Source organism: Takifugu rubripes, chromosome 5 (assembly GCF_901000725.2).
Source record: "Takifugu rubripes chromosome 5, fTakRub1.2, whole genome shotgun sequence".
Taxonomy (NCBI): domain Eukaryota; kingdom Metazoa; phylum Chordata; class Actinopteri; order Tetraodontiformes; family Tetraodontidae; genus Takifugu; species Takifugu rubripes.
Window position 1 is genome coordinate 7,442,453 of NC_042289.1, and position 23,887 is coordinate 7,466,339.

The window sequence follows — 23,887 nt, forward strand, 5'->3', positions numbered from 1 at the left end:
GAGCTCGGTTGTGACCCTGACGACTAAGTGAGTTTTGGGTTTGACCTTGAACGCGGCAGCTCTGCGGCGGCTCCGGTACTGATGTTAACACAGCCGTTCTCATCAGACGTGTCCCTGGCTGGTACACTTCAGTTTTTCTGGGTCAGTCCTCGGCCCTCTGAGGGGAAACTATCTGCATGATCAACCAATGAAGACAGAGGGAGGGAGGGAAGGGTATTTATAGAAAAATGGGGCTCCGTGGTACCTTTTCTCGCAAAGAACCGTTCCAGGACCAAGTGAGCGTGTCCCAGTTTCCTGGTCGTCGCTCAGTCGCGACTTGGGTGTGAGGCTGAGGCTGAACCCTCTCACACAGGATGGACACCCACTCCTCTGGCTATCCTCTCCTGGTGGCTTGGTTCCTCTGGTCATCTGACAAGGATTGTGGAGAGGGTTCGGCCCAGATGTGACCATTTGGGAAGTTGGGATTGCTTTGCTCGGCCGGGAGGGGGAGGGAGGGAGGGAGTCGAGTCCAGGTGAGGAGCGGCACAGGGGTGTCTGCGGACGCTCTGCTGCTGCGCCTGCCTCCAGGCAGGAGGTGACGGGAGGCTGGCTGGAACGTGCCCCGCCGCAAGCCGGGCAAGGATGAGGCGCTTCCTGAGCAGAAAGGGCCGCTTCTCCCTGCGCCAGAGCAAGTCCGGACCCCGGAGTACCGCCAAAGATTTCTGTGAGTCTACTCTTCTGGTTCTGATGTTTCTTCCGTGGGATGAAGAGGTAAGGTGCTGAGGCTGGGGCGCAGCGTCTGGGTGGAGATCTGAGGTCGCGACTATGAGTTTCCATCCTGTTGTAGCTCAATGTTCCACTTGGGTTTGGTGTTTCTGGGGGCTTGAGTTCACCTTCAGCTCGTCACAGATATACTGGGTTGTTTTTTTTGCATTTCTACTTTAGTCTTTCTGCATTTTTCTAAGTTTTGGGTAGTTTTTATCGCCATGGACCTCTGACAAATAGAGCAGCCAGTGTTGATGTGATATAAGTCCTTTCTGGGCTCTGGGCTCTATTTTGAATTTGCACCTTGATAATATTTCATCTCATGGTTCAAAGCATTAATCAGTTTCTACTTTTCTTCCTGATCATCTGGCTTAATGGAAGAGCGAAACAGCCTCCAACATTTTCCTCACAGTTGGAGTTGAGCAACTTGTCCTTGTTATATTTTTGACATGTCCTGATGGCTGCAGATGACAGGGAAGGAAGCTCAGCGGGCCTGCTGGGACCCATTAAAATGAGGCCAGTGACCAGGGGAAGTCCTGGGTGAACTAGATATCAAAAGTCAGATATTCTTTCTACTTTTTTTTTATGCTTCTGTTCCTCTTTCAAGAATATCCCTTAAAAAAGACTTTGAATGAAAGCCTGATATTATCTTTGGTGCCCTATTTAACAGCCAGCCACTTCATGCTTCATTTCTACATTAGCAACAAGCTGTTATGCTACCAGGACACAGATATGTAACTGGCCTGGTTCTGTCTTCTGACCACCCCAGACCTCGGCCTCCCAGCCACCAATCAGAACTGGCCAGAGGCGTTTGGCTTTAGACTAGGGGGCACCGGGCCCAGCTACATCCTGTCTGTGGTGGAGGGCAGCAGCGCCTACCTTGCCGGTCTGCAGCCCGGCGATCAAGTGGTGGACATCGAGGGCCAGGACGTGACCAACCTCAGCACACCAGCATTGATCGCTCTCGCTCAGACCCTCAAGACGGTGCCGCCGAGCATCGGGGTGGTGTCGCGGCTAAAACAGGCGAGGCTCATAACTGACCTTCTGAGATGGAAGAGGCCTGAAAACCAAGTCAAACCTGCTTTGCTCTTTCTCAGATTGACATAAACCCCGGCCCGGACGGACGCTTCGGCTTCACCATCATCGGTGACAGCCCTCTGATGGTGGAGAACTGCGTTCTTAACGGTCCGGCTGGCAACGGGGGCCTCAAGGTCGGGGACTATGTAATGGAAGTCAACGGGATCCCGGTGAAGCACCACGAAGCGGCCGCGGCCATGATCAAAGCGGCTCAGGGTCGACCCCTACGCCTGGGTGTGCTCAGCATGGCGCGGCGGCCCAAGCGGCTGAGCAGCAGCATGAGGGTGCTGTCACAGACCGGGGACAGCATCAGGGACAGCCGCGCTCACAAGGCCATGGAGTTCAACAAGAAAGTGCGCGCGGAACAGACACGTTGTACTCCGATCCACGCTGGATTACTCACGGTCTCTCCCGTTTCACTCACCCGTCAGGTGGAGGAAGTGCTCGGCGAGGAGCCGGATGTGAAGGAGCAGCTGTTCGAAGTGCTCAAGCAATACGCCGCAGAGAGGGACGTGGAGGCTCTGGCCGAGGCCCTGCCCGACATCCTGATCACCGAGGAGCATCAACAGCTGATCGACAGCGTCAGGTACCCAAACAGCGGCTCAGATTCACACAGTCATGTCAGGACACGCCGGCGCCACTGAGGTCTTGTTCTGGTTAGAGAAACTTTGTTTCATATGAGGGAATTCCTAAAACCGCTTCTCTACATCTGGTGGCGGCATCTGTCACTGCCAGTGATGCAACGAGGCCACTTCATTAATGTTGCAGCGGCTGAGGCGGTTTATCCATAATTCTCAAAGGGGGTACAGTATGTGCCTGTCAGCGGCATTTTAGCCCTTTTATGAGTTACAATCCTAAACAAGATGGTCGGAACTCCGGATCAGATTTCTCTGTACTTTGTTAAATAGGTTATGCTAATTTGTGGGGGAAAATAGCCTCCCATCCCCCCCAGGAAAGTCAGAATGGCCAGTTCTCATCCCTCCATATTTGATTCTCTTCTATCGGATAAAATCGGAATATTATGCCCCGGCTAGAGTCTACAAGTGACTTTGTTGGCTTTTTGCAGAAAAGGTGACAAAGTTTACACCAAGTATTCTATTTCGTCCTCCTCATCACTTATTGACAACCCCCCCCCCGCCCCCCCCCCCCCCAAACACAATACTTCTTCTCACATTGTGATGTGTTTTGTCTACCATCCACCCTCCGCCACCCCCTTTATCCATCTTTTCTCACTTTGATTTTCTCTCCTCCTTTGTCTGCTTCCATACACAAGCACCAAATTTCACTGGATGTTTTTTTTTTTTAACATCCCTCCTCTGTGAACGGCTCTTAGCTGTCGCTGCAGCCACTTGGCTGCACGCTGCCGGAGAAACACACACAAGCGGGACAAAAACACAGAGCCAAGGCGCCAACGCTCGTGCTCTTGCGCGCTCGCCACAGCCTCTGGTGCTCACATCCATTCCTTCTGAAGCTCTGCGTTCCAGGGAATGATGACCTGCTGCCTCAGGTGAGTAACACCTGCCCTGACATAGCGCTGAAGTGGTTGCCGGGGTTCAAACCGCCAGTGCTCCAGGTGGGCGGCCAGTTCACCTTCCTGGAGAAAAATGGAGTCAATCTTGTTTTTCCTCTGACACTGCTGTCTCCTTCCTCGAGAGCACACTTCCTTCCTGGGGAAAAGTGCCTGTAAAATGCTTTGTAATGTTTGTCTTTGCCCAGAGTTCCATCAATTATGCATTAGCTGGATCCACAGGGGATGAAGAACTGTTGTGCTCACCTTCAGGCTGTAAGATAATACAGGAAATTTCCCAGTAAGCAACCCAATTGCTCTTAAAACAACTTTATATAGCTGGAGTTACCCATAATTCCATCCTGTTGTGTTGAGTTCAGGTGTACTGTGACCTGAAGCTGTGGTGTTTCCCCTTGTGCCCATTACTTCCGCCTGTCCTGCCTTTGATTTATTGTTTTTATTCATGCTGACATCTCACCATCTAATATGCTGCTGCCCTTTACTTTTGCTGGTTTAGCTGCACTTGCGGCGTATTTAATATCGTAGGTGGTTAAAGGAAGAGTTCCTGATGCTAGGAACACTCCCCGGTGCTCGTCTTTCTCCTCGAACCATCTTTCACGCCGGTGTCGGCGCTGCCGTTGTGTTAAATGAGACATCGCCACGGTCTGGAGAAAACCTGCAATTGATTTTTTCCTGGGACAATAGATGGGTTTAGATGTGGCTCTGCTTGCCCGGCTGGGGAACAAAAGCGGTCCTTTATCTTCTGCAGTCAGGTCAAGGAAACAGACCAGGCTGTTATGGAAAGTTGCTGATGGAGGCTGCTGTCGGAGGTCTCCGCTCTTTCTTTTGCACCCCCCGATAAACTTGACCAAGTGGGCCACGCTCGGTTTGCCTGCGTCCCCTCCTCTGATGAGCCTCACCCTCCCACAGGATGCGCTCTATTTTTAGACCGCCTATTTCTTTTAATAAACCATCTCTTTGGTTTCTGACACATTCTTCGCTGCTGTTTCTCAAATGGCTCCCAGTCCCAGGCTCCAAAGGTGCAACGCTATGTTGTCAGAAGCACCGCCGTGACGCCTTTTCCGCTCTTTTGTTTGTGCACTTGTGTAACATTCTGCCAATTAAATGTAATTAGAGCGAACTGTTGTATTTTGTCTGTACACAGACTTCAGGGAGGTGAATTAATGAGGCCAATGCGTTCTCACTGTGGGGAAAAGTGCTTTTATATGTGGTTGTTTTCAGCTGGAAGTTAAAATACTGAACCTCTGAACCAGAGTTATGATGCTGCAAGTGAGGATGGGTGTCATTGCGATCATTTTTCGCTCTCGCACGCTCACACAGCCGGTGTGGTGACCTGCCTGTGTAATTCCATCGGGGCTCTCCTCATTTCTCGCACCACACTTACTCCTTCCTCCTCCTCTGAAGGAGGAGAGGAGACGCTACTCACTTACCTCTTACTGCGGTGTGATGGATGACTCAGTGAGGAGTGCTACTGTTTAACTAAGACTAGCCAGAGGTGACCCTCCACCCTGGCTTTTTGGGAGACCAGAGATGGGAATGAAGGAAGAATTCCGGCCTGCTGTTGGAGGCTACCTAATGGAGCTGCCCAGGGACACTTTTGAGGTTTGGACGGAGGTGAACTGCGTCTGCTCTTACAGTGTCCTCTCTCATTCTCCCTCCTTATCTCGTTTTCTTCACCCGTCACTTCTCTGAGCCTTCAGCAGGGCCATGGAAAGGGACAGGAGCCTTTCCAGACACTTTCGGTATGGTGCTTTTCCTTTCGCTTTCAGCTGTGTTTCATGCACCCTCTGATGTTTCTGCTGACTTTGACGGATGCTAATGAGCTATTAATGTGTTAGCGCTTGGTGTTTCACCTCAACATTTCCACACAGCTTGATGAAGTGTTCCCGCTAACACCGGCTCACAATGTCGGCCCCGAGTCACTTATTGATACAGTTTAGCCCCGCTAGACAGCAGAAGTCATCACGCGGCACTTGCGGAGCAGGTTCAGAGCAAATTTTTGTCTTAATTCTAATTGGCAGAGACAAAAGAAGCAGTGAGGAAAAACTGTGTATAGATGGCAGAAATCCCTAAGGTGACCCCCCCACTCCAGCTGACCAGTTGGGTTGAGAGATGAGGGGTATCTGATAGTATAAGAGGGGGTGTGAAGCCATTGATCTCAGGTGTTAGCCAGGTCAATGACTCACTCAGTTTTATGTTTCGATTTGAGGGTAAATTCCAGGTTTGAAAGAGTCTCAGAGTTTGTTTTGCAACCCATCGCTGTCGTCATGGCGAATCACATCTGATCGTACTGATTCCTGAACCGAGTTTCTCAGCTGAGTCCATTTGTCATTCATTCATTCCTCTGTGAGCTGCGTCCTGGATCCACCCCTCCTTCAGACCTAATTATCCTCTCGCCCTCCTTCTAATTGAGGACATCCCAGAGCCTACAGTGAACCTCTGTGGATGGAAGCTGTAAAATTCTGGTTCTGTTGAAAACACGTGTGGAGGCGACGAAAATCAGTAGGTGATAGAACAGACTGGATGTGACTGGCATGATTAGGCCGTAAATGTCCCCGTTCCCCCTGTCCACTGATCCTCTGAATGTGTGTACATGTGCATGTTGCCGGGAAAGTTCTGTGGCCTACATAGCCTTTGAGTGTGGACTAACCTGCTTCACTTCCAGCAGTTAAACGGCCCTGGCCTAGAAAGAGCTCCAGTTTTCCTTTAACTAGTTCTTTTCTTTTCTTTGCCGCTGTTATATTTCTCTCCACCTGTGTCATTACGTAATTATTCATTCCTTCCTTCTGACATTCTGACAGAGTCAAAGGAAGTCACCTAGAAAGTTTACTGACTGCAAATTCCGCATAACTTAATCCGCCGATGTCACTGCCTTGGAAAATTCTAGTGTATGAACGTCGCTCTCCACACAGACGCCTTCACAGATGACAGTGCCACATCATGCCACATCGCCTCCAACTAGTTTCTGGTATTTGACTATTTCAAATTGAAGAATGATAATAAGAACACGTGCTCGGATGTGAACATTTTTCCATCGATGTTCTAACTAAATCGTAAGGCTGTGGCACCATTTGAGGCCTGTCTTACTTTTAGAAGGTCAAGTTTCTCCCAGCAAATGTCACCTACCCTGTCTCTGCATCTTTATAATCATAATTATAATCATAATGCATTTCCTATCGTGTGTGTGTGTGTGTGTGTGTGTGTGTGTGTGTGTATGTTGCACATGCTGAATCATGAGGACAAAACACACACATTTTACTGGCAAAGTGAGGACATTTGGCAGGTCCTGAAAGCTTCAAAGAACTCTTAGAGGATTTATAGGTGATTTTAAGGTTGAGGTTAGAACTGAGTTTAGGTTAGGGTGTTGATTAGTTGGGATTGTTGGGTAGGAACCTGGGCCATGTATTTAATCTAGAATGTATTATTTTGTTGTACAAGTACAAAGAAATGAAGCACCTAATAGAGGGGCAGCCGGCCATCATTGGCTCTATGAAAGTCCCCACAAAGGCATATGTGTGTTTGTCTCCTTTCATTTGCTTGCATTCTACTAGCAAAGTGAGGACATTTTGGCTGGTCCTTGCAACTTCAAAAGACTGGTTAAGGGCAAAGCCATCTCTGTCCAATATTTAATCATCAGTCTGTCATCGACAGGTTCAGAATGATTTCAGAGGTTCTACACAAAACTGGAGTCTGCCATATTTGCATGCTAACAATGTTCCTGCGCACCATCAACGGATCCGTGGCAGCTTTGAAGGCGAAAGCTCGCTGCAGAATCCTTCCTCAGCATCCTTCCTTCACACCGAGCTTCACATTTGGTTGTGATTTGTTCTGAAAATCTTTTTTGTGTATGCGCACAGCGGAAGCACTCGGGGGATTTATTTTGATGACAGTGATAGAGACTTGGAAAAGAGGAAAAAAAGACATCGAAAAGAGGAAAGAGACAGTCTGTGTGTGTGTGTGTGTGTGTGTGTGTGTGTGTGTGTGTGTGTATGTGTGTGCGCGCGCAGACAAAGCAATAAAACATTTTGTATTTAAGCAGAAAAGCACCTTAAATCCAAGGTAACAGCTATAATTCTTCCATATCTAGGCCGTCTCTGTTGTATTGTTGTTTATAGGTCCTCATTTTTGCAGTAAACTGGCCAAACACAGAATATATGCAGCAGACATCAACACTACACAAGGATATAATGAGAGTAGATGTCTCCAGCAGGCTAAAACATCAATGGTTAATGTCAGGTTTACTCAAGAGGAGACAATGAAGGAGCGTCTTTCTTTACAACTACCAGAACGATCACACACACGCACACACACGAACCTGTCAGGAGCATTAAAAACATAAAGGAAAGTTCGCCGTGTGTACCAAAGCCACACGGATGTCTCAAACGTGTCTGAGAGTAGCGTTTTTATTTTAGAAGGAAAGTGGCGAGTGGGACTCGGTGAGGGGAGGGATAAATAACACAAGCAGGAGGAGTGAAGCTCTCTCTCCCAGAGGTGGTTCTGGCTCCCAGCATCCTCCTAATTGTTCGCATATGAGCTCCTTTCACTGATGCTCAGCACTCACAGCTGCAGCTGCTGGTGTGACGGCAGCATGCAAGCTCATCTCTCTCATTCTCACATGCACACGCACACACATACAGTAAGGCCAATCCCTCCTACCTGCCTCGACCCTCACTGGACACGAGTTGGACTGCACTATTTTTCAACCAAATAAGTGAATCCTGCAGTCGGAACAATATGTAATCATCGGGTGCAGCATCATTTGGACAAGGGATGGATTGAGACTTCGGTGCAGTTATTCTCATTACATGCTGTGATAGTTCTCTTGAAGTGGACATAAAGTATTTTTTTTTTCATATTTAAGGGTCAATATCTGATCCCACAATGTTTGCCAGGATCTTTATTCCCAAGAAGCATCGGGAGCGTTTCGACGAGGTCGTCTCCCAGAGCCTGATGAGCCGAATCAAAGGGCGGAGCTTCAGCGACCCCAGCCGCAGCCACCTCCGCCGCAGCCGTAGCGAGGACCACCCCGAGCGCCTCCTGGTCTCCACCCGTGCCAGCTCAGTGCCCCGCACCCACGCAGAGGAGGGCGTGGCCCCTCCATCCCGCAACATGAGGAAGACTACCTCCATGATTGCCGGCCACTCCAGTGGGACTGCCAGCAACTGCAGGTCTGCTGTTGGATGTATGAAGCTAGTGCGGATGCTCAAACTGTCTTTTGTATGTTTAATTCCAATCGTTACATAATATAATATTTGTCCTTTGGGACTTACTGTCCATAATACAGTCAGGTTAATGGGGAGGGTCTTACTTAGTCTTAACTTTTTGCTCAGTTCGGGAAGGGTCCTTAAAAATCTCTGTATTATGTTGGATGAAGATCATCTTAATCGTGTGTTAGTTGCTTTGTTGTTTTGATATTTTCCTTTTTTCACATCCTCTGTCCCTCTAATTTTCTTCAAATTACCATGTTCAGGACAGTCAGAGTGTGTAAAGGCAACATGAGTTTTGGCTTCACTCTTAGAGGCCACGCTCCAGTGTGGATCGACTCTGTCATCCCTGGTGAGATAAAGAGATGAGTTAGATAATATTACAAGTAATTAAAGTTAGTTCCAGATTGATCCAATACTTAATTATCCAAGCTATCACCGTGAAATGATTTCTGATCTATTTGTCCTCTGCAGGAAGTCCAGCTGACAAGGCAGGTCTAAAACCAGGAGACCGCATCCTCTTTCTCAACGGACTGGACATGAGGTTAAACTCTGAACCTCTATGAATTCACAGAAAATATGTGTTCAAATCTTCTCTGAATTTGGCAGAGGGCACATATCTGTTGGAGTCTAAACTAAATTCAAAATGTTTATCGATAGAAAAATAATTGGAGAAATTATTCTACCCAAAATAATTGCATCAAGCATGTTTAATTATAAAATTGAAGACAAATTTTGCATAGTTATTAGTATTTGCATTTATTTACATTTGTTTCCAGGACCTCCTCCCATGAGAAGGTGGTATCCATGCTCCAGGGCAGTGGTGCCATGCCCACGCTGGTAGTGGAAGAAGGTCCCCCTGCGCTTAATCTGGGAGACCAGGACCTGGTAGGGGGTGGCATTCCCCCAGAACGTGCCCGTTCGCCTGCCCTCAGCTCCCTTCAGTGGATCACAGATATTCTGCCCCCCAGTATCCGCGTGCATGGCCGCACCTTTGGGCAGCAGCTGGAACATCTGCTGACCATCCAGGAGAGGTACACCATCTGCAAGGCCCTGGAGAACTTCTTCCAGCACAGGTAAGCCAGAAATGGAGGAGACAGAGGGAAAGAGCTGAGCTGACATGGAAAACAGAGCAGATGAATTATTGAGAGGAATGACTGAGCGTGTGTATTTTTCACACTTCTGGGATGTTATGCGTATTTGATTAATGCCACAGTGAAACTGAACAATTTATGTTCTGCGTGTCTTTGTGGAGGAACATTTTAGATGTATTATACACTGATGGCTTCCAGTGAAAAAGTGATGGTAGACTATCATTGGGCCCTGAAGTGACCCGTCACAACAGCCCGATGACCTTTGACCTTCCACTTTGTTTCTTTTTCAACAGGATTGTTGACACTTTGATCGTGGATATGTTCCCGGTGCTCGATACTCCAGCCAAACAGGTGATCTGGCAGTTCGTTTACCAGCTGCTGACGTACGAGGAGCAGGAACAATGTCAGAGCAAGATCTCGCGCTTCCTGGGGCTCAAAGCGCCAGGTGTGTTTGTGTGGGTGTGTCTTTGGTGGGCTTTGTGTCCACGATGACAAATGCACTCGTCTGTAAGACGGAGCCATCGAGGAACAAATTCTTCAGAGCTGATCAACTCAGACGCCGCACCCTTTGCCTCTTGAACTGCCGATATCTGTGTATGTTCCAGTTCCACCTCCACCACCACCACCTCCCCCTCCTCCAGAACCCGAGGTTGCCCCCGAGCCGCATCGGCGTAGCAGCTCCATGAGAGTGACAGGGAACACATACAGGCGCAGTGTGAGGGGACGTAGCTCTGATGACCTGGTTATTGGCACACACTTGGGCATGGGTACAGAAAAATTCCAAATCACTTCCATCATAAGTAATGCAACAAATTCACCGCCATCACATTCTCCTCATTGTTATCATCAAGAAACTCTTTGGATTTGCTGTGTTTGCAACTCTATTCACTTGTGCTTCCATCCTGAATAATATATACACATTCTCATTTAGTTTCTTCATGACTAGCCCAAAGGTCACCAGATTATTCAGAGTCTATACCCTATAAAATGAGACTGTCCTCCTGCCTAAATAGGCCCTTAAGTCGTTTGTACAAGCAGCTTACTACGGTCTACGCTACAGTAGTGGTTTAAAATGAAGCGTAATCTGGTGGTTGTGTACACGAGGCTTGTAATGGTTGCGAGCTTATTTGCATCAGAAATGTAGTAGTTGTCATACTAAACTTTATACAACAGAAATTTTACCTTCGTCAAAGCATGGCATTGGAAGTTGGGTTACACCAGCAATGTGGTTCCGTCCAGGGCTTTGGTGTCGCAAACTCCACCGTATTAAGTTGTTTTTAAAGGTTGGAACAAACGGCTTGTGCGGTGCAACTCATGGAGGACATCTTGTGTAAACCAAATCTATAGTTTGATAGCTGAACACAACTGAATGTGCTCAGCAACACTCAGCTAAGCCATTCTCATACTAATGGGTGTATTCTCATAGGCCTCCGAACAGAGCCAATGCTGGAGACAGGGATGAGGTTGACTCCAGGAGAAAGACAGTCAGGAGATGGTACCTCCCTACCCGAGACTCCCAACAACCTCACAAATGTATGTACCATGGAACACCCTCACAGGGGCAGTAAATATTAGTTTTACAAGAGGTCTTACTTTGGTTTCTTTTCTACATTACAAGCTGTCAGCTGTGTACGCTGAATTGGAGAACATGTATTCAGCCAAGAGATCCAAATCCCTGAAGACCCGTCCTCCTCCTGCCCCTGAAAGTTTGTTGGATCTGGACCCTCCCTCGTGTGCAGACTCCCCTACGATGCTTGCTAATGCAGGTAGCTGAAAGTATACATTTACAATAAACTGAGAGATTGAAGATTTAACTACTTTTATATTTGACTGATAGGCTGTGTAAAGTTTAACCTCTGTATGCGCAAACATGTGTGGGCACACAGATGCAAAGGAGGATGAAATGTTTAAAAGGTACTGCAGTGCAGAAATTCTAAATCCCATGGTATGCAACCCATTTCTGTTTCAAGTGAATATCCTTGAATCTTTCACTGACACAATTTTAGTGCTTTTGTGCTGTACAGTCATGCTGCGCAGTGTCTGAAAACAACCCACACTCTTATCATCTGTTTAATCACGGCCCTTCTGATTAGTTCTACTTTTTTGGTCACTGACCCCTTGACTTGTCCATAGAGAAATTCTAAATACCTTATTATAGAGTTAAGTTCTTTGTGGTGGTGATGGAAGTGGAACAAGAAAACGCAGTTGACAATTTAATAATCAATGTTAAAATTACAAATTTTCACTTTAAACCTGCAAAAACTAACTGCTCTTGCACTCTAATTGTACTACCGGTATATGTTTCTTTTATCAGGTAGCCGAAAAGGCCCCCTTCCATCTTCCTGGCCCGAGCCCCTTCCCAGCCCCCCTTCAGCTCAGTTGTATACTCCAGGCCTGACAAGTCAGACTAGTGGTGAATCCAATCCCTACATCAGTCTGGACAGTCCCCCTTTATCACCTCTAGAACCCAATGACTATCCATCCAGCCCCCCCACGCACCGTAGCAGCAAACGGCGCTATACCTTCTCCAAACCTCCACTCTCGGAAGACACTGATCGATTCCTGGATGCGCTCACTGAGCAGTTGGGACAGGCAGTGTCCATTGGTGATGACTTCTTGACCCCTGAGAAAGACTATGAAGAGGTGGGTGAATGGAGATCTTATTGTGATATCATTATTTAGTCATCTGTATAAAAATGTTTTTTAAATTATTATATCTCTTTAATTTGTATCTTTTACTCAGGTAGAAAAACAAAAATGATTGCAAAACTATATAAACTGTACATCACTTTATAAAATGTAACTGGTTTTAATGCCAGGATATTGTGCAGATGACCTATCCAGATGAGGAGGATGAGGATAACGAAGAGGAGTTGGGGGTTGATGAAGATGAAAATGGAGGATTTGTGGCCCCAGAACTAAGCAGTCCTAGTGATGTTCAGAGCAGTAGTGGTGAGGAGAATGCCTCCTCCCTCACCTACTCTTCCTCCTCTGACCATATCCCTCCACCCCCAATGACCTCACCACCACCACCCCCTGTTCAGTTCAATGACCCTCCACCACCTTCTCCAGCACCCACACAGACCCAGTCCCAACAGCAGCAGCAGCAAAAACAGCAACAGCAGCAACAGCTTAGCTTAACCCCTGAACATTCTCCAAGAGGATACGTGCCAATCCGGCGAAAGTCTGGTCCCCCTCCTCCGCCTCCACCACGCAGTAATCCACCACCTAAACGTCACTCCTTACATAAAGTACTGCCCACAAGAGAGGAAATGCAGATTCAGGCTACCTTACAAGAGTTAAAAGCATACCAAGAGCAACAGGCCTTCCAAGAGAGGCAAGCATACGAGGAGCAACAAGCATATAAAGAAAGGCAGGCATTTGAGGAGCAGAAGGCCTATGAAGAACAACTGTTCCAAGAGCAGCAGGCTTTCCAAGAACAACAAGCCTACCAGGAGAAACTATTGAAAGAGCGACAGGCGTATGAGGAGCAAAAGGCATATGAGGAGCAGAAAGCAATCGAAGAGCAACAACTGTATCAGGAGCATCAGCCCTACCAAGACAGAAAAGCATTTGAACAATCCCAAGCCTACGAAGAGCAAAAAAGATATGAAAAACGTCAAAGCTACAAAGGAAAAAAGGCATTAGAGGAGCTTCAAGTCTACCAGGATCAAAAAGCTTACGAAGAGCGTAAAGCCTATGAGGAACGTCAAGCATACGAGGAGCAACAGATGCAGCAGATCTACCAGAGCCACCACTCAATGCCAAATGAGCCAACACAGCAGAAAGTCCACTCACCATTTTCTCTCCAACAAATCCACCAGTCATTACCCCCGGTCCCCTCTCAAGACCCTTCCTACCACCATGCTAGCCACCCTCTTTTTAAGATGAGTCAGGCACAACAGGCTCATAGTCATCACCACCGACGTCAATCACGTTCAGCTCCATCACCACACCAGCCGTCGCCACAGCCAACAGTTCACCCCAGCCAACAAGGTCAATTTTCGGAGGGCATTTATCAAAGTCATCAGGCCATAAGACACCAACCACATTATTCTTCTGTAGAGATGCTTCACCAGATGCACCAAGCTCCAGTTCATCACTCCTCCACAGAAATGCTCCATCAGGTGCAACAAGCCCATCACTCGACTGCAGAGATGCTTCATCAAATGCAGCAAGCCCAGTCCTTCTGCTCATCTGCAGAGATGCTGCAGCAACTGCAACAGACCCATACCCATTATGCATCATCAGATATACTACACCAAGTACACAAACCAAAGGCTCATCATGCATCAACAGAAGTTCTTGCTCAACAGATGCAATCAATGCAGCCCCACCATTCCTCAAATGAATTTTTAAATCAAGCTCACCAGATGCACCGGAGACAAGCGCACCATTCTTCAACAGAGCTTCTCCATGAAATGCATAAATCCCAGGCCCACCACTCCTCTACAGAGCTACTCAACCAAGCTCACCATATGCAACATCCAAAGCCCCATCACTCTTCCACAGAACTTTTACATCAGGCCCAGCAAGAGCCTGCCTCCCTCCCAGTTCAATTAAACCGCGAGACCCAATCGCACCAGAGCCGAAGGAGTCTTAAGGGTCATCATCAAAGCAAAGGGCCAACACAAGTCAGACAACAGGAGCAGCAGACCCACCATACCCATCACCCTCAGCCCACCAAACCCTCTCCCCAAAGACCTCACTCTATCCAACAGACCCACCATCACTCCAGCACACCTCAAATCCATCACATTCACCACATGATTCCACAGCCACCCCCGCAGGACCTCCAACACCAGATTCATGTCATACACCCTCCTCTTCAACCTCACAGGCCGCAGCCCCTTCTATCCACTTTCCAGCCACTCCAGCCCCCCCAACCTCCCCACTCCACTTTCCAGCCTCTCTCCCAACAACCCCAACCCCAGAAACAAGCCCAGTTCTCCACCCGACCACAGTCTCAGCCTTCCCATCACCTCCTGCAGTTGTCCCAGACTCAAACTCAGTCCCATCACAAACAATCCCATGGTCAGCCCCTCTCCCTCCCCCACTCCCTCTCTGACCCCACAGAGCATCTGGAGCCACCCCCACCCCCACCCCTACCTCCACCTTGCTCTCCTCCGCCCTTGCCCAGGCCTAAGTTGTCCAGAAAGGAGTCCAACCACATGAGCGTAAAGAGGTTGCGCTGGGAGCAGGTGGAAAACTCAGAGGGAACTATCTGGGGGCAGGTGACACAATTCAGGCAAGATTTCAAATTTTTGAAAAATGATTTTATAATTTACATGCTGTTTCCCATGTTCTTGACAGTTGGGGGAAAATTCTGACTATGACAAACTGCATGACATGGTGAAGTATTTGGATCTGGAGCTGCACTTTGGTACACAAAAGAGCTCCAGTGAGTACATATGGCCATATACACCGGCTGTAGCTATAGCCTTTGCACAAAAAAGACTGATATGTGTACAATTCTGCATTCAGTATGTGGGTTCCTTGATTTATCCTGGACTGTATGCACTTCAGAGACACCATTTCTGTTTTTAGTTCCTGCTCCAGAGCCCACCATTCAGACAGAGACCTTCAAGAAGAAAGATGTAATTGAAATTCTGTCACATAAGAAGGCATATAATGCTTGTAAGTGTAACTGTAACATCCATCCATCAAACTTTCTTAAATATCTTAGGTCATTTAGTAAACTCAATTTGTGATTTCATAATTTTTACGGCAGGGTTTTAATTAGGAATCTAAAATGCCTTTTTGTCATTTAGCCATCCTGATAGCACACCTTAAGCTGTCTCCTGGAGAGCTACGTCAGGTGCTAATGACCATGGCCACTGACAGGCTGGAGCCAGCCCACATCAAGCAGCTTTTACTCTACGCACCTGACGCAGAGGAGGTGAAGAAGTATGAGGACTATAAAGAAGACCAGAGCAAACTGAGTGAGCCGGACCAGTTTATGTTGCAGGTACAGTTGGTTTGCAGGTTTAAACAAGTTCACTGTTTGTCTGCTTCTTTGATCAAGGATTTATTGGTTGGGTTCTCCACATCAGATGTTATCAGTTCCAGAGTATAAGACTCGCCTGGAGAGCCTCCTTTTCAAGTGTTCTCTGCAGGAGAAAATGGAGGAGTTGAGGGGAGCGTACGACTGCCTCTACAAGGCTTCACTGGAGTTGAAGACAAGCAAGAAACTGGCAAAGATACTGGAGGTAATCTACCATTGAATTATGGAGATAATGTCCTTTCTAAGGTTTTACAAAAAGAAAATAGCTGACCATTTTTGCTTAGTTTGTGTTAGCCATGGGGAACTACTTGAACAACAGCCAGCCTAAAACAAACAAAACTACAGGCTTCAAAATCAACTTCCTCACAGAGGTACACCCATTTTACTCAGTAAATACTCCAAATTTGAACGAGTATTCACATTTATGTCCTCCGCAGTTGAGCACAACTAAAACGGTTGACGGGAAGTCAACGTTTCTACACATTCTGGTCAAGTCTTTATGTCAGCACTTTCCAGATGTGTTGGATTTCTCCAAAGACTTAACTATGGTCCCTCTGGCAGCCAAAGGTAGATCCTTTGTAGCTTCTCATGTTGTTTGACATAATTGTCTGATTTTGTGTTAGCACGCTGATTTCTTTTAAAAAAGGTACTTTCTTTCTCTTTTTTCTGTCTACAGTTAACCAGAGGACTGTCACATCAGATTTGAATGACCTTCAAGCAACCATTCAGGACATTCGCTCAGCTTGTCAGAAGATGCCACCCGCTGCCGAGGACCGCTTTGCTGCTGTCATGAGCGTATCCTTCCCAAATCAATAGGCTTGAGCTGCTGACAGATACTTGTGTCCCTTAACTTTAGCGTGTGCAGAGCTTCCTGGAAAACACTCACCCTGGACTTCAGTCCCTGGAGTCTCTCCAACAGAGAGCCATGGAAGAGTTCAGCAAAACTGCCTCCTACTTTGGAGAAGATGGGAAAGCCACCAACACAGAGGCCTTCTTTGGGATTTTTTATGAGTTCATGAGCAAGTTCGAGGTGCGTAAGTAAGATTTTGTTTCACCTTCTTTCAAGCCCTACTTAAATAGTAACCCAAAGTTTGATAATATTGTATTAGATCCAGCACAAAGAGCACTTAATAATGGAAATCTCCAAGTTTCAGGATTTTTTTAAGCCAGAGATTTAATAATAAACTACTAGAACAACAGCATTCATTAGGAACGAAGGTCAGTTCAAGTTTTATTGTTATTGGGTGTGTCACAATTTAGCAGTCGCTTAAACAGCAACAGGAATTTTATTACATTTCAGATTTTTCATTCATCCTCATGGAGGCTTGCTTCACTATTATTCGCATCATACTGCTAAGAGATTACTGCCTGTGGTCAGCAGGCCAGGGATTATTCTGCACTGTACCACTTGTGTTACGGGAACCAAAGGTTGCTGACCCTATTGTTGACCGTCTATTCTTTGGCTCCACTGAAATTTAGAAAAGCAGCAACTGTCATTGTAATTTAAGATGATGTAAATTAAATCTGCACCAAAGGGTTACGCCAATACAATGTTCATGCTGGTTCAAAAAGCTTGTATTTTTTTTTTACAGCGAGCTCTAAGTGAGTGGCAGTCTGCAGAAAACCCAAAGAGTCCCAGAAGTCCACGAATGGCCTCCCCACTGGCCTGGTAACACATATAGTCGATTGCGCAACATGTATGCACATGTGTGCACAGACGTATCCATGAATATTCTGTGTGACTCTGAAAGCATCCGCAGGCAGCAATGCACAAGGTGAGCAAAGAAATCTTTGGGTACGAAAGGAGAAACACTTTGAACAAAACTGGACCATTTGACTTCGCATCGCTGTTGTAGAATACTTTAAATCCAGAAATTTTCTGGAAGTGTAGAAATGATATAATTAGGGCCGTTAAAACCACCTGTTTGCTATCAATATGTGCTCGCTGTTTTAAAGACTTTTAAGGTTTCTTGGTCTACGTTAAAGTGTAGCGCGCCACTGTAACTGTGCAGTTGAGTTCTTGCAGAGTTGTTTATTATGTATTATAGATAAAGATTATTACAGAGATATACAGAGATAAATATTAAATTACAATATGTTGATTTTGTAGTTTGGAAAAAAACAGTTTTTGTGTTAGTTTAAGTGCTCTGTATATTTGGAAGCTGCCCACCACAGTGAATGTATATGTACTCTACTACTACTACTACTACTACTACTACTACCACTACTACTACTACTATATACTACTGTGTGTACAGTAATTGTTTAAATCTTTGAAATCTGCATTCTATGCTGCCTGACTGTCCCCAACACCATTTTTGTGTTTTATTTTCCCAAATGTTTTTGTATGTTGGCGGCATATGTTACGTTTTGGAGTCGACGCAGCCCACACGTTTTTAAACATGGACATTTGAAATCCAGTGTAGGACAATTTTTAACCCGCCTAACCTATTGTCCTAAAGGAAGCAGAAGGCAGAGCAATTAGCGACTTGAAGCGTGTGAATGTTTAGCTTCTTTAACTCTTAGCGTCCTCCTGCACTCTTTAAGCATCACTGTGGTGTTTAAAGGCTGTGAGGCTGAAAACAAGCATGTGCAACGCTCTCACATACTGGCTAAATATTCATGCAGAGTTGTCTGTCGTTTTGAATTAATAGTGTATATAATAATTAACTGTTCTTTGATGCTCCAGGCTAAATCTTGAAGTGATGTTTTAATTATTAAGGTAGATTATCAATGCAAATATGTGCATAAGTACAGGTTTTTGGTTTTTTGGTTTGCAGTGACAATAAAAATCCAGATTGTAAACTCGTATAGCGTTGTGCCTGTAAACAGTCTGTTTTTTTCTATCATGGCCTAATGATGTGGACGGCTATAAAGAGTGATATGAGTTATGTGACTGTCCTTTTGTTATCTGCTCAGAATGAAAAGAGAATCACAATAAACCCTTAAATATTTAACTGCTGCTTACACTCTGCTGCGGATTTTCTCTCTTTTCCAAGGTTTGCTAATCATTTATTTTATTTTGCTTTCAACCATGCAACAACACACCCCCATTAAGGTGTGTGTGTATATATATAATAAACCATCCAGCAATCCTCTCTTTTGTGTCTTTGAAAATTTGCCTCATTCAAGAGTTGTAAATTCCTTCCACGTAAGCTAAACTCGCTGCACTTCTGCCGAGAGTGGAGTTTGATCTTGTGGAGGACATTTCCAGACTGAACACATGTCATCTTCATAATTTGTGTTGTTGACGAGTGGAATCAGATACCGAGCGAAAGCCTTCAGAAGGGTGAGTCTATTTACCACATTATAGCTGAACTGAGTAACCATATTAAAAGTTAGTTGGGATTTTTTGATAAAACTTCTTTGCATGTGAGCAAAACAGAGTTAAAGGGGAAGTAATCATTAAATTGGAATCTCACTACAGGTCCACCTGTGCTTCCATTGTTCTTGTTATTCCACTAATATTTAACTTTTAACTGACCACTTTTGATGGGCTGCTAAAAAAATAAAGTCCTCCATACGAAACACAAGTGGTTTAATTACTAGATTAGAATTTAAAACTGTATTTTCCATTTAAATTTGTCTCTAGTCTATTATTATAATACCCAAATACATAAAACAACTGCAACTGTTTGATATCTGCAGGTGTGAGTCTGCTTATTTTCATGGACTTTTTCTTATCTTTTTGATCTTATTTCTTATAAATCCAGCTGGGATGCCCGGTTGGTTGCTCTGTTTATCATTATCATTCCTACTAAAGACCCACTTGGGTTTTTTTTCTTTTTTGCCTCATTAGAGAAGAGCAGTGGTGTTAGACACAACCTTGAGGTGCCTCTGTGTAGAGAACGATCTCATCAGAGAGGTGCGCTAATCTTGAACAGCCAGCAGGTAATCTCTCTCCCAGTAATGCTCATGCGGAGGGATTTTCTCTGCTGAACCAACACTTTTCACTTTGGTTCCTTCTGGTTGATTCGGCTGCCAGGGCCTCAGTTGTTTGTGCAGGACCCTGACTTGCTTACACTATTTTTACACTGTTGAATTAGACTTTTAAAGAAGGAAAAGATGCACTTTTTCCCAATGTGCTCTGATGTGCTTTTCTTGTGTCCTGAAAGTCTGAGAAAAGAGCTTTAAATTACAAGTAGGGAGAAAGACAAACCTCATGATGGTGCTTTCCTCACTATTAGCTGCTGACTGAACAAAATGGAAGTCCACCAAATGACCAGCATGCCCCCCACGTCCTCTGTACCCCCTGCTGTCACAGCTACATTGGCTGCTGTGGATATTGTGGTGCTGGTGGTCTATTTTTTGCTGATACTGGCTGTAGGAATCTGGGTAAGTACAGAATGTGAAAGGTTGCTGCTGCTGCAATTAAAATACACATGTGATTTATCTTGACAATATTTTCCATCTTCTTTGAGTCCATGTGGAGAACCAAGCGCAGCACGGTGGACGGATACTTCCTGGCAGGGAGGAACATGACCTGGTGGCCCGTGAGTCAAATGACAGTTCTCCTGTGGAGGCATCGAAAGTGCAACCATGAGTTTTCCCTAATTTTGACTCTCTCGGTGCCAAGGTGGGCGCCTCGCTGTTCGCCAGTAACATCGGCAGCGGCCATTTCATCGGCCTGGCGGGGTCAGGAGCCGCTGCGGGAATAGCAGCTATTGCTTATGAGTGGAATGTGAGTCAAAAGGGGTCGAAAGTTGCTGCTTTTACAGCGGACTTGTCCTTAATCTCGCTGTATTTCAATGAGCAGGGGATGCTGATGGTGCTGCTGCTGGGATGGCTATTCCTGCCCATTTACATCGCCTCTGGGGTGAGACATCCACACACAAAGTCGACCAAATGCAAAGGAAAATCCTTTTTTTTATGCCACTGAGTCAACTTCCAACACTTCCTCCTGCAGGTGAAGACCATGCCAGAGTACTTACAGAGGCGCTTTGGTGGGAGAAGAACGCAGCTATTTATAACCATCCTGTCACTCTTTATTTACATTTTCACAAAGATATCGGTAAAACATCCCAGAGTTGACGTTTAAGCTCCTTCGCAGCGGTAAAGATTCTGTAAGGACGCTTTTCTGTCACAGGTGGACATGTACGCCGGTGCGCTCTTCATCCAGCTGGCGCTGCAGTGGAACATCTACCTCGCAGTGGTGCTGCTGCTGTCCATCACTGCTCTCTACACTGTAGCAGGTGATTTATTCCACCATCTTCACAGATTTTGCCAGATCAGACTCAGCAGCGCTTGTTCTCTCCGCGCTCTTGTGTCCCAGGTGGGCTGGCGGCCGTCATCTACACAGACGCTGCTCAAACTGCCATCATGCTGGTGGGATCCCTCATCCTCATGGGCTTCAGTGAGTCAGCTGCCACTCTCACATGCCCTCACATCACCGCCACCTTGTCTAACCATGATGTCCATTTAAGGCTTTGCCGAAGTCGGAGGCTGGGAGGCTTTGATGGAGGGATACAGCAAAGCGATACCATCGATCCGCGTGCCGAACACCACCTGCGGCATCCCCCGCGATGACGCTTTCCACTTGTTCAGACACCCGGTGACCTCTGACCTGCCCTGGCCCGGCGTCATCTTCGGCATGTCCATCCCTTCCTTGTGGTACTGGTGCTCTGACCAGGTACTCTCCTGGGAAAAAGGGCATGTTATTGTTCTTAAATCAAACCATTCAAGCTACAGCTTTGGAAGGAAGTCGGTTGTCTCACAAAGGGAAAGTTGTGATCACGTAGCAACCAAAGTGCTGACATGATTACAACAGTTTTAGATGCTGTTATTTTATTTGTTTATAAGTGTGTTCGTCTATAAAAAGTGAAATGTGGTTCGTTTACATCTAGTTAATGATTTTCTAACAAATTCCTGTGAAGATCAGCCTGTAACTCTTCCTCATTAATTCCCCAGTTTGAGATTTTGGCATGTTTTGCTCTTCAGAAGAATTTTAAATCATCTGTTACAGGCTGAGAGGTGATTAAGCAGCCAGCGAAAACAACAGATGAGTGCTTTTAATGAGCGTCTCCTGTCAGCCCTTGTTTATGTCCTGAGCAGGCAACCTTCACGCTTGACACTCATTAACCCACCGTGCCTGAGCGATAACCTGGATAACCGTGATTCTGCAGGTGATTGTGCAGCGATCTTTGGCTGCTAAGACCCTGACGCATGCTAAAGGCGGCTCCCTGCTGACTGCGTACCTGAAGGTTCTGCCTTTCTTTGTCATCATGCTGCCTGGTATGATCAGCAGGATCCTTTACACAGGTACTTTTATGATCTGGTGATGCTCGGCAGAGAGCGCGTCGCTCCCTTGTCATTTAAAATCCTGGATTAGCGCCTTGAAAAAAAAACAGTTCTTCATACGGACAACACAATCCCAGAGTTGTTGCATTTTCTGCAATGCATCATGGGTACTTTACCAATAATGATTTTCAGATGAGGTGGCGTGTGCAACCCCTGAATTGTGCGAACAGATCTGTGGAAACCCAGTTGGCTGCACAGACATAGCCTACGCTAAGATGGTCATGGAGCTGCTGCCAATAGGTGAGACCCTCCCCCGGCCCGCCCATACCTGCCACACGCCTTTAATTCCAAACATTGAAGGACATTCCCCCTTCCCCCGACTCCCAGGGCTACGGGGTTTGATGATGGCGGTGATGATAGCAGCCCTCATGTCCTCCCTGACCTCCATCTTCAACAGCGCCAGCACCATTTTCACCATGGACGTGTGGAAGACTTTCCGAACTCGTGCAACCGAGTGGGAGCTCATGGTGGTGGGGAGGTGAGTCAGCAGGCGAGTCATTTGCTCACGACGTCGATGTAAATGCCGTATCGTTTGATTCGTCTTCAGGGTGTTTGTGCTGGTGCTGGTGGTGGCCTCGGTGCTGTGGATCCCTGTTGTTCAGGCCAGTCAAGGTGGCCAGCTTTTCATCTACATCCAGTCCATCAGCACCTACCTGCAGCCCCCCGTCTCTGTCATCTTCCTCATGGGCTGCTTTTGGAAGAGGACTAATGAGCAGGTGTGATGCCAGACTGAATTATTCATAAGAACGCACATGTTAATTATTAATCCTAGATTAGACACAGAAAGTATGCGTCATTAGGGAAAACTCACAGTTTTGACATTTATTTTCCGTGGAGCTGCTGATGAACGAGTGTTGTGTCTGTTCCCTCCACCAGGGAGCTTTCTGGGGCCTTGTCATCGGCCTGGTGGTGGGCTGCATCCGCATGTTGTTGGACTTTATTTACCCTGCACCCCTTTGCTATGAGGAGGACGACCGGCCGGCGGTGCTGAAATACGTCCACTACTTGTACTTTTCGCTCATCCTGTCCGTCATCACACTGCTCATCGTGATCGTAATCAGTCTGGCTACAGAAAAACCCAAACCTGAGCAGGTGAAGCAACTGTTTACTTTTATTGTGACGTAGTGATTAAAAATGAAATCGTTGGACGCAATCTGCAATTTCACCACTAGGGGATGCTGCATCTTTCACACAGGACCATTAAGGCATCATGACTTTGTCTGCAGTTTACAAGTTTTCCTCTTCAGCTAAACATGTAATCTGATAGTTTACAGCAGAATTCTTTCTCTTGACAGATTAGTCGTCTCACCTGGTACACCAGGCTCGACCCAGTGGTGCCCAAACAGCCGATCTTCTCGGTACAATCCAGTTTTGGGACCTCAGAGGTGAGCGGTGAGAACAAGGAGCACCGCAGAAAAGGTAGCCTTCCCCCTGCATTCAGTTTGATGTCTCACTGCAATAGATGTTGCTGAGCTTGCGCTTCCTCTTCCAGACTCCTCATCGTCAGTCCAAGCTCAGCCCCGGTGGAAGTCTGCCCTCTACTGGCTGTGCGGGATGGAGAGGAGAAAGGATGGAGACGAGGGTCCCGCGCCGCCTGAAGAGAACGAGCATTCTCTGGAGGAGAAGCCCCACCTAAGGCACGTCGTCAACATCAACCTCATCATTTGCCTCTCTGTAGCCGCCTTTATCGTCGGCTACTGGGCCTGACAGGTCGGTGGCAACCCTGAATGGACAAGTGGAGTTGGGAGGATGTTTTCAATGTTATTTTTAAGTTAAATACAGTGAGTTTAAATAAATATGATCATGCTGCAGTTTTTCAATTTCATTCTAATAATTTCTCCTGCAATGGAATATTTCTCTATCTATTAGCAATAAGGTGATTTGATGATAAAAAGGGGGGATGGATACAGATTTGTTCCATCCCTGTATCTGTTAATTC

The 23,887-nt window shown here is 46.4% G+C and overlaps 2 protein-coding genes across 2 annotated transcripts; both read left to right on the plus strand.

The window, feature by feature from the left end:
* Positions 1–485: 485 nt before the first annotated feature.
* On the plus strand, positions 486–20,304 carry grid2ipa (glutamate receptor, ionotropic, delta 2 (Grid2) interacting protein, a). Its single transcript, XM_029836784.1, has 27 exons — positions 486–703; positions 1,514–1,767; positions 1,842–2,174; positions 2,253–2,407; positions 8,242–8,517; positions 8,820–8,905; positions 9,028–9,097; positions 9,333–9,629; positions 9,941–10,092; positions 10,253–10,414; positions 11,074–11,180; positions 11,266–11,413; positions 11,962–12,290; positions 12,467–14,881; positions 14,961–15,048; positions 15,195–15,284; positions 15,419–15,615; positions 15,701–15,856; positions 15,936–16,022; positions 16,089–16,218; positions 16,328–16,446; positions 16,517–16,681; positions 17,244–17,336; positions 17,369–18,940; positions 19,451–19,542; positions 19,839–20,144; positions 20,228–20,304. Exons 1-23 carry the CDS (start codon positions 622–624, stop codon positions 17,322–17,324), a joined length of 5,979 nt encoding a protein of 1,992 aa, XP_029692644.1. The 5' UTR covers positions 486–621; the 3' UTR covers positions 17,325–17,336; positions 17,369–18,940; positions 19,451–19,542; positions 19,839–20,144; positions 20,228–20,304.
* Positions 19,879–23,655, plus strand: slc5a11 (solute carrier family 5 member 11). The gene is made up of 14 exons (XM_029836692.1): positions 19,879–19,986; positions 20,073–20,144; positions 20,228–20,332; positions 20,408–20,467; positions 20,738–20,843; positions 20,924–21,004; positions 21,075–21,280; positions 21,774–21,909; positions 22,135–22,188; positions 22,276–22,426; positions 22,496–22,664; positions 22,825–23,040; positions 23,244–23,367; positions 23,441–23,655. The coding sequence occupies exons 1-14, from the start codon at positions 19,879–19,881 to the stop codon at positions 23,653–23,655; spliced, it is 1,803 nt and encodes a 600-aa protein (XP_029692552.1).
* Positions 23,656–23,887: the final 232 nt, after the last annotated feature.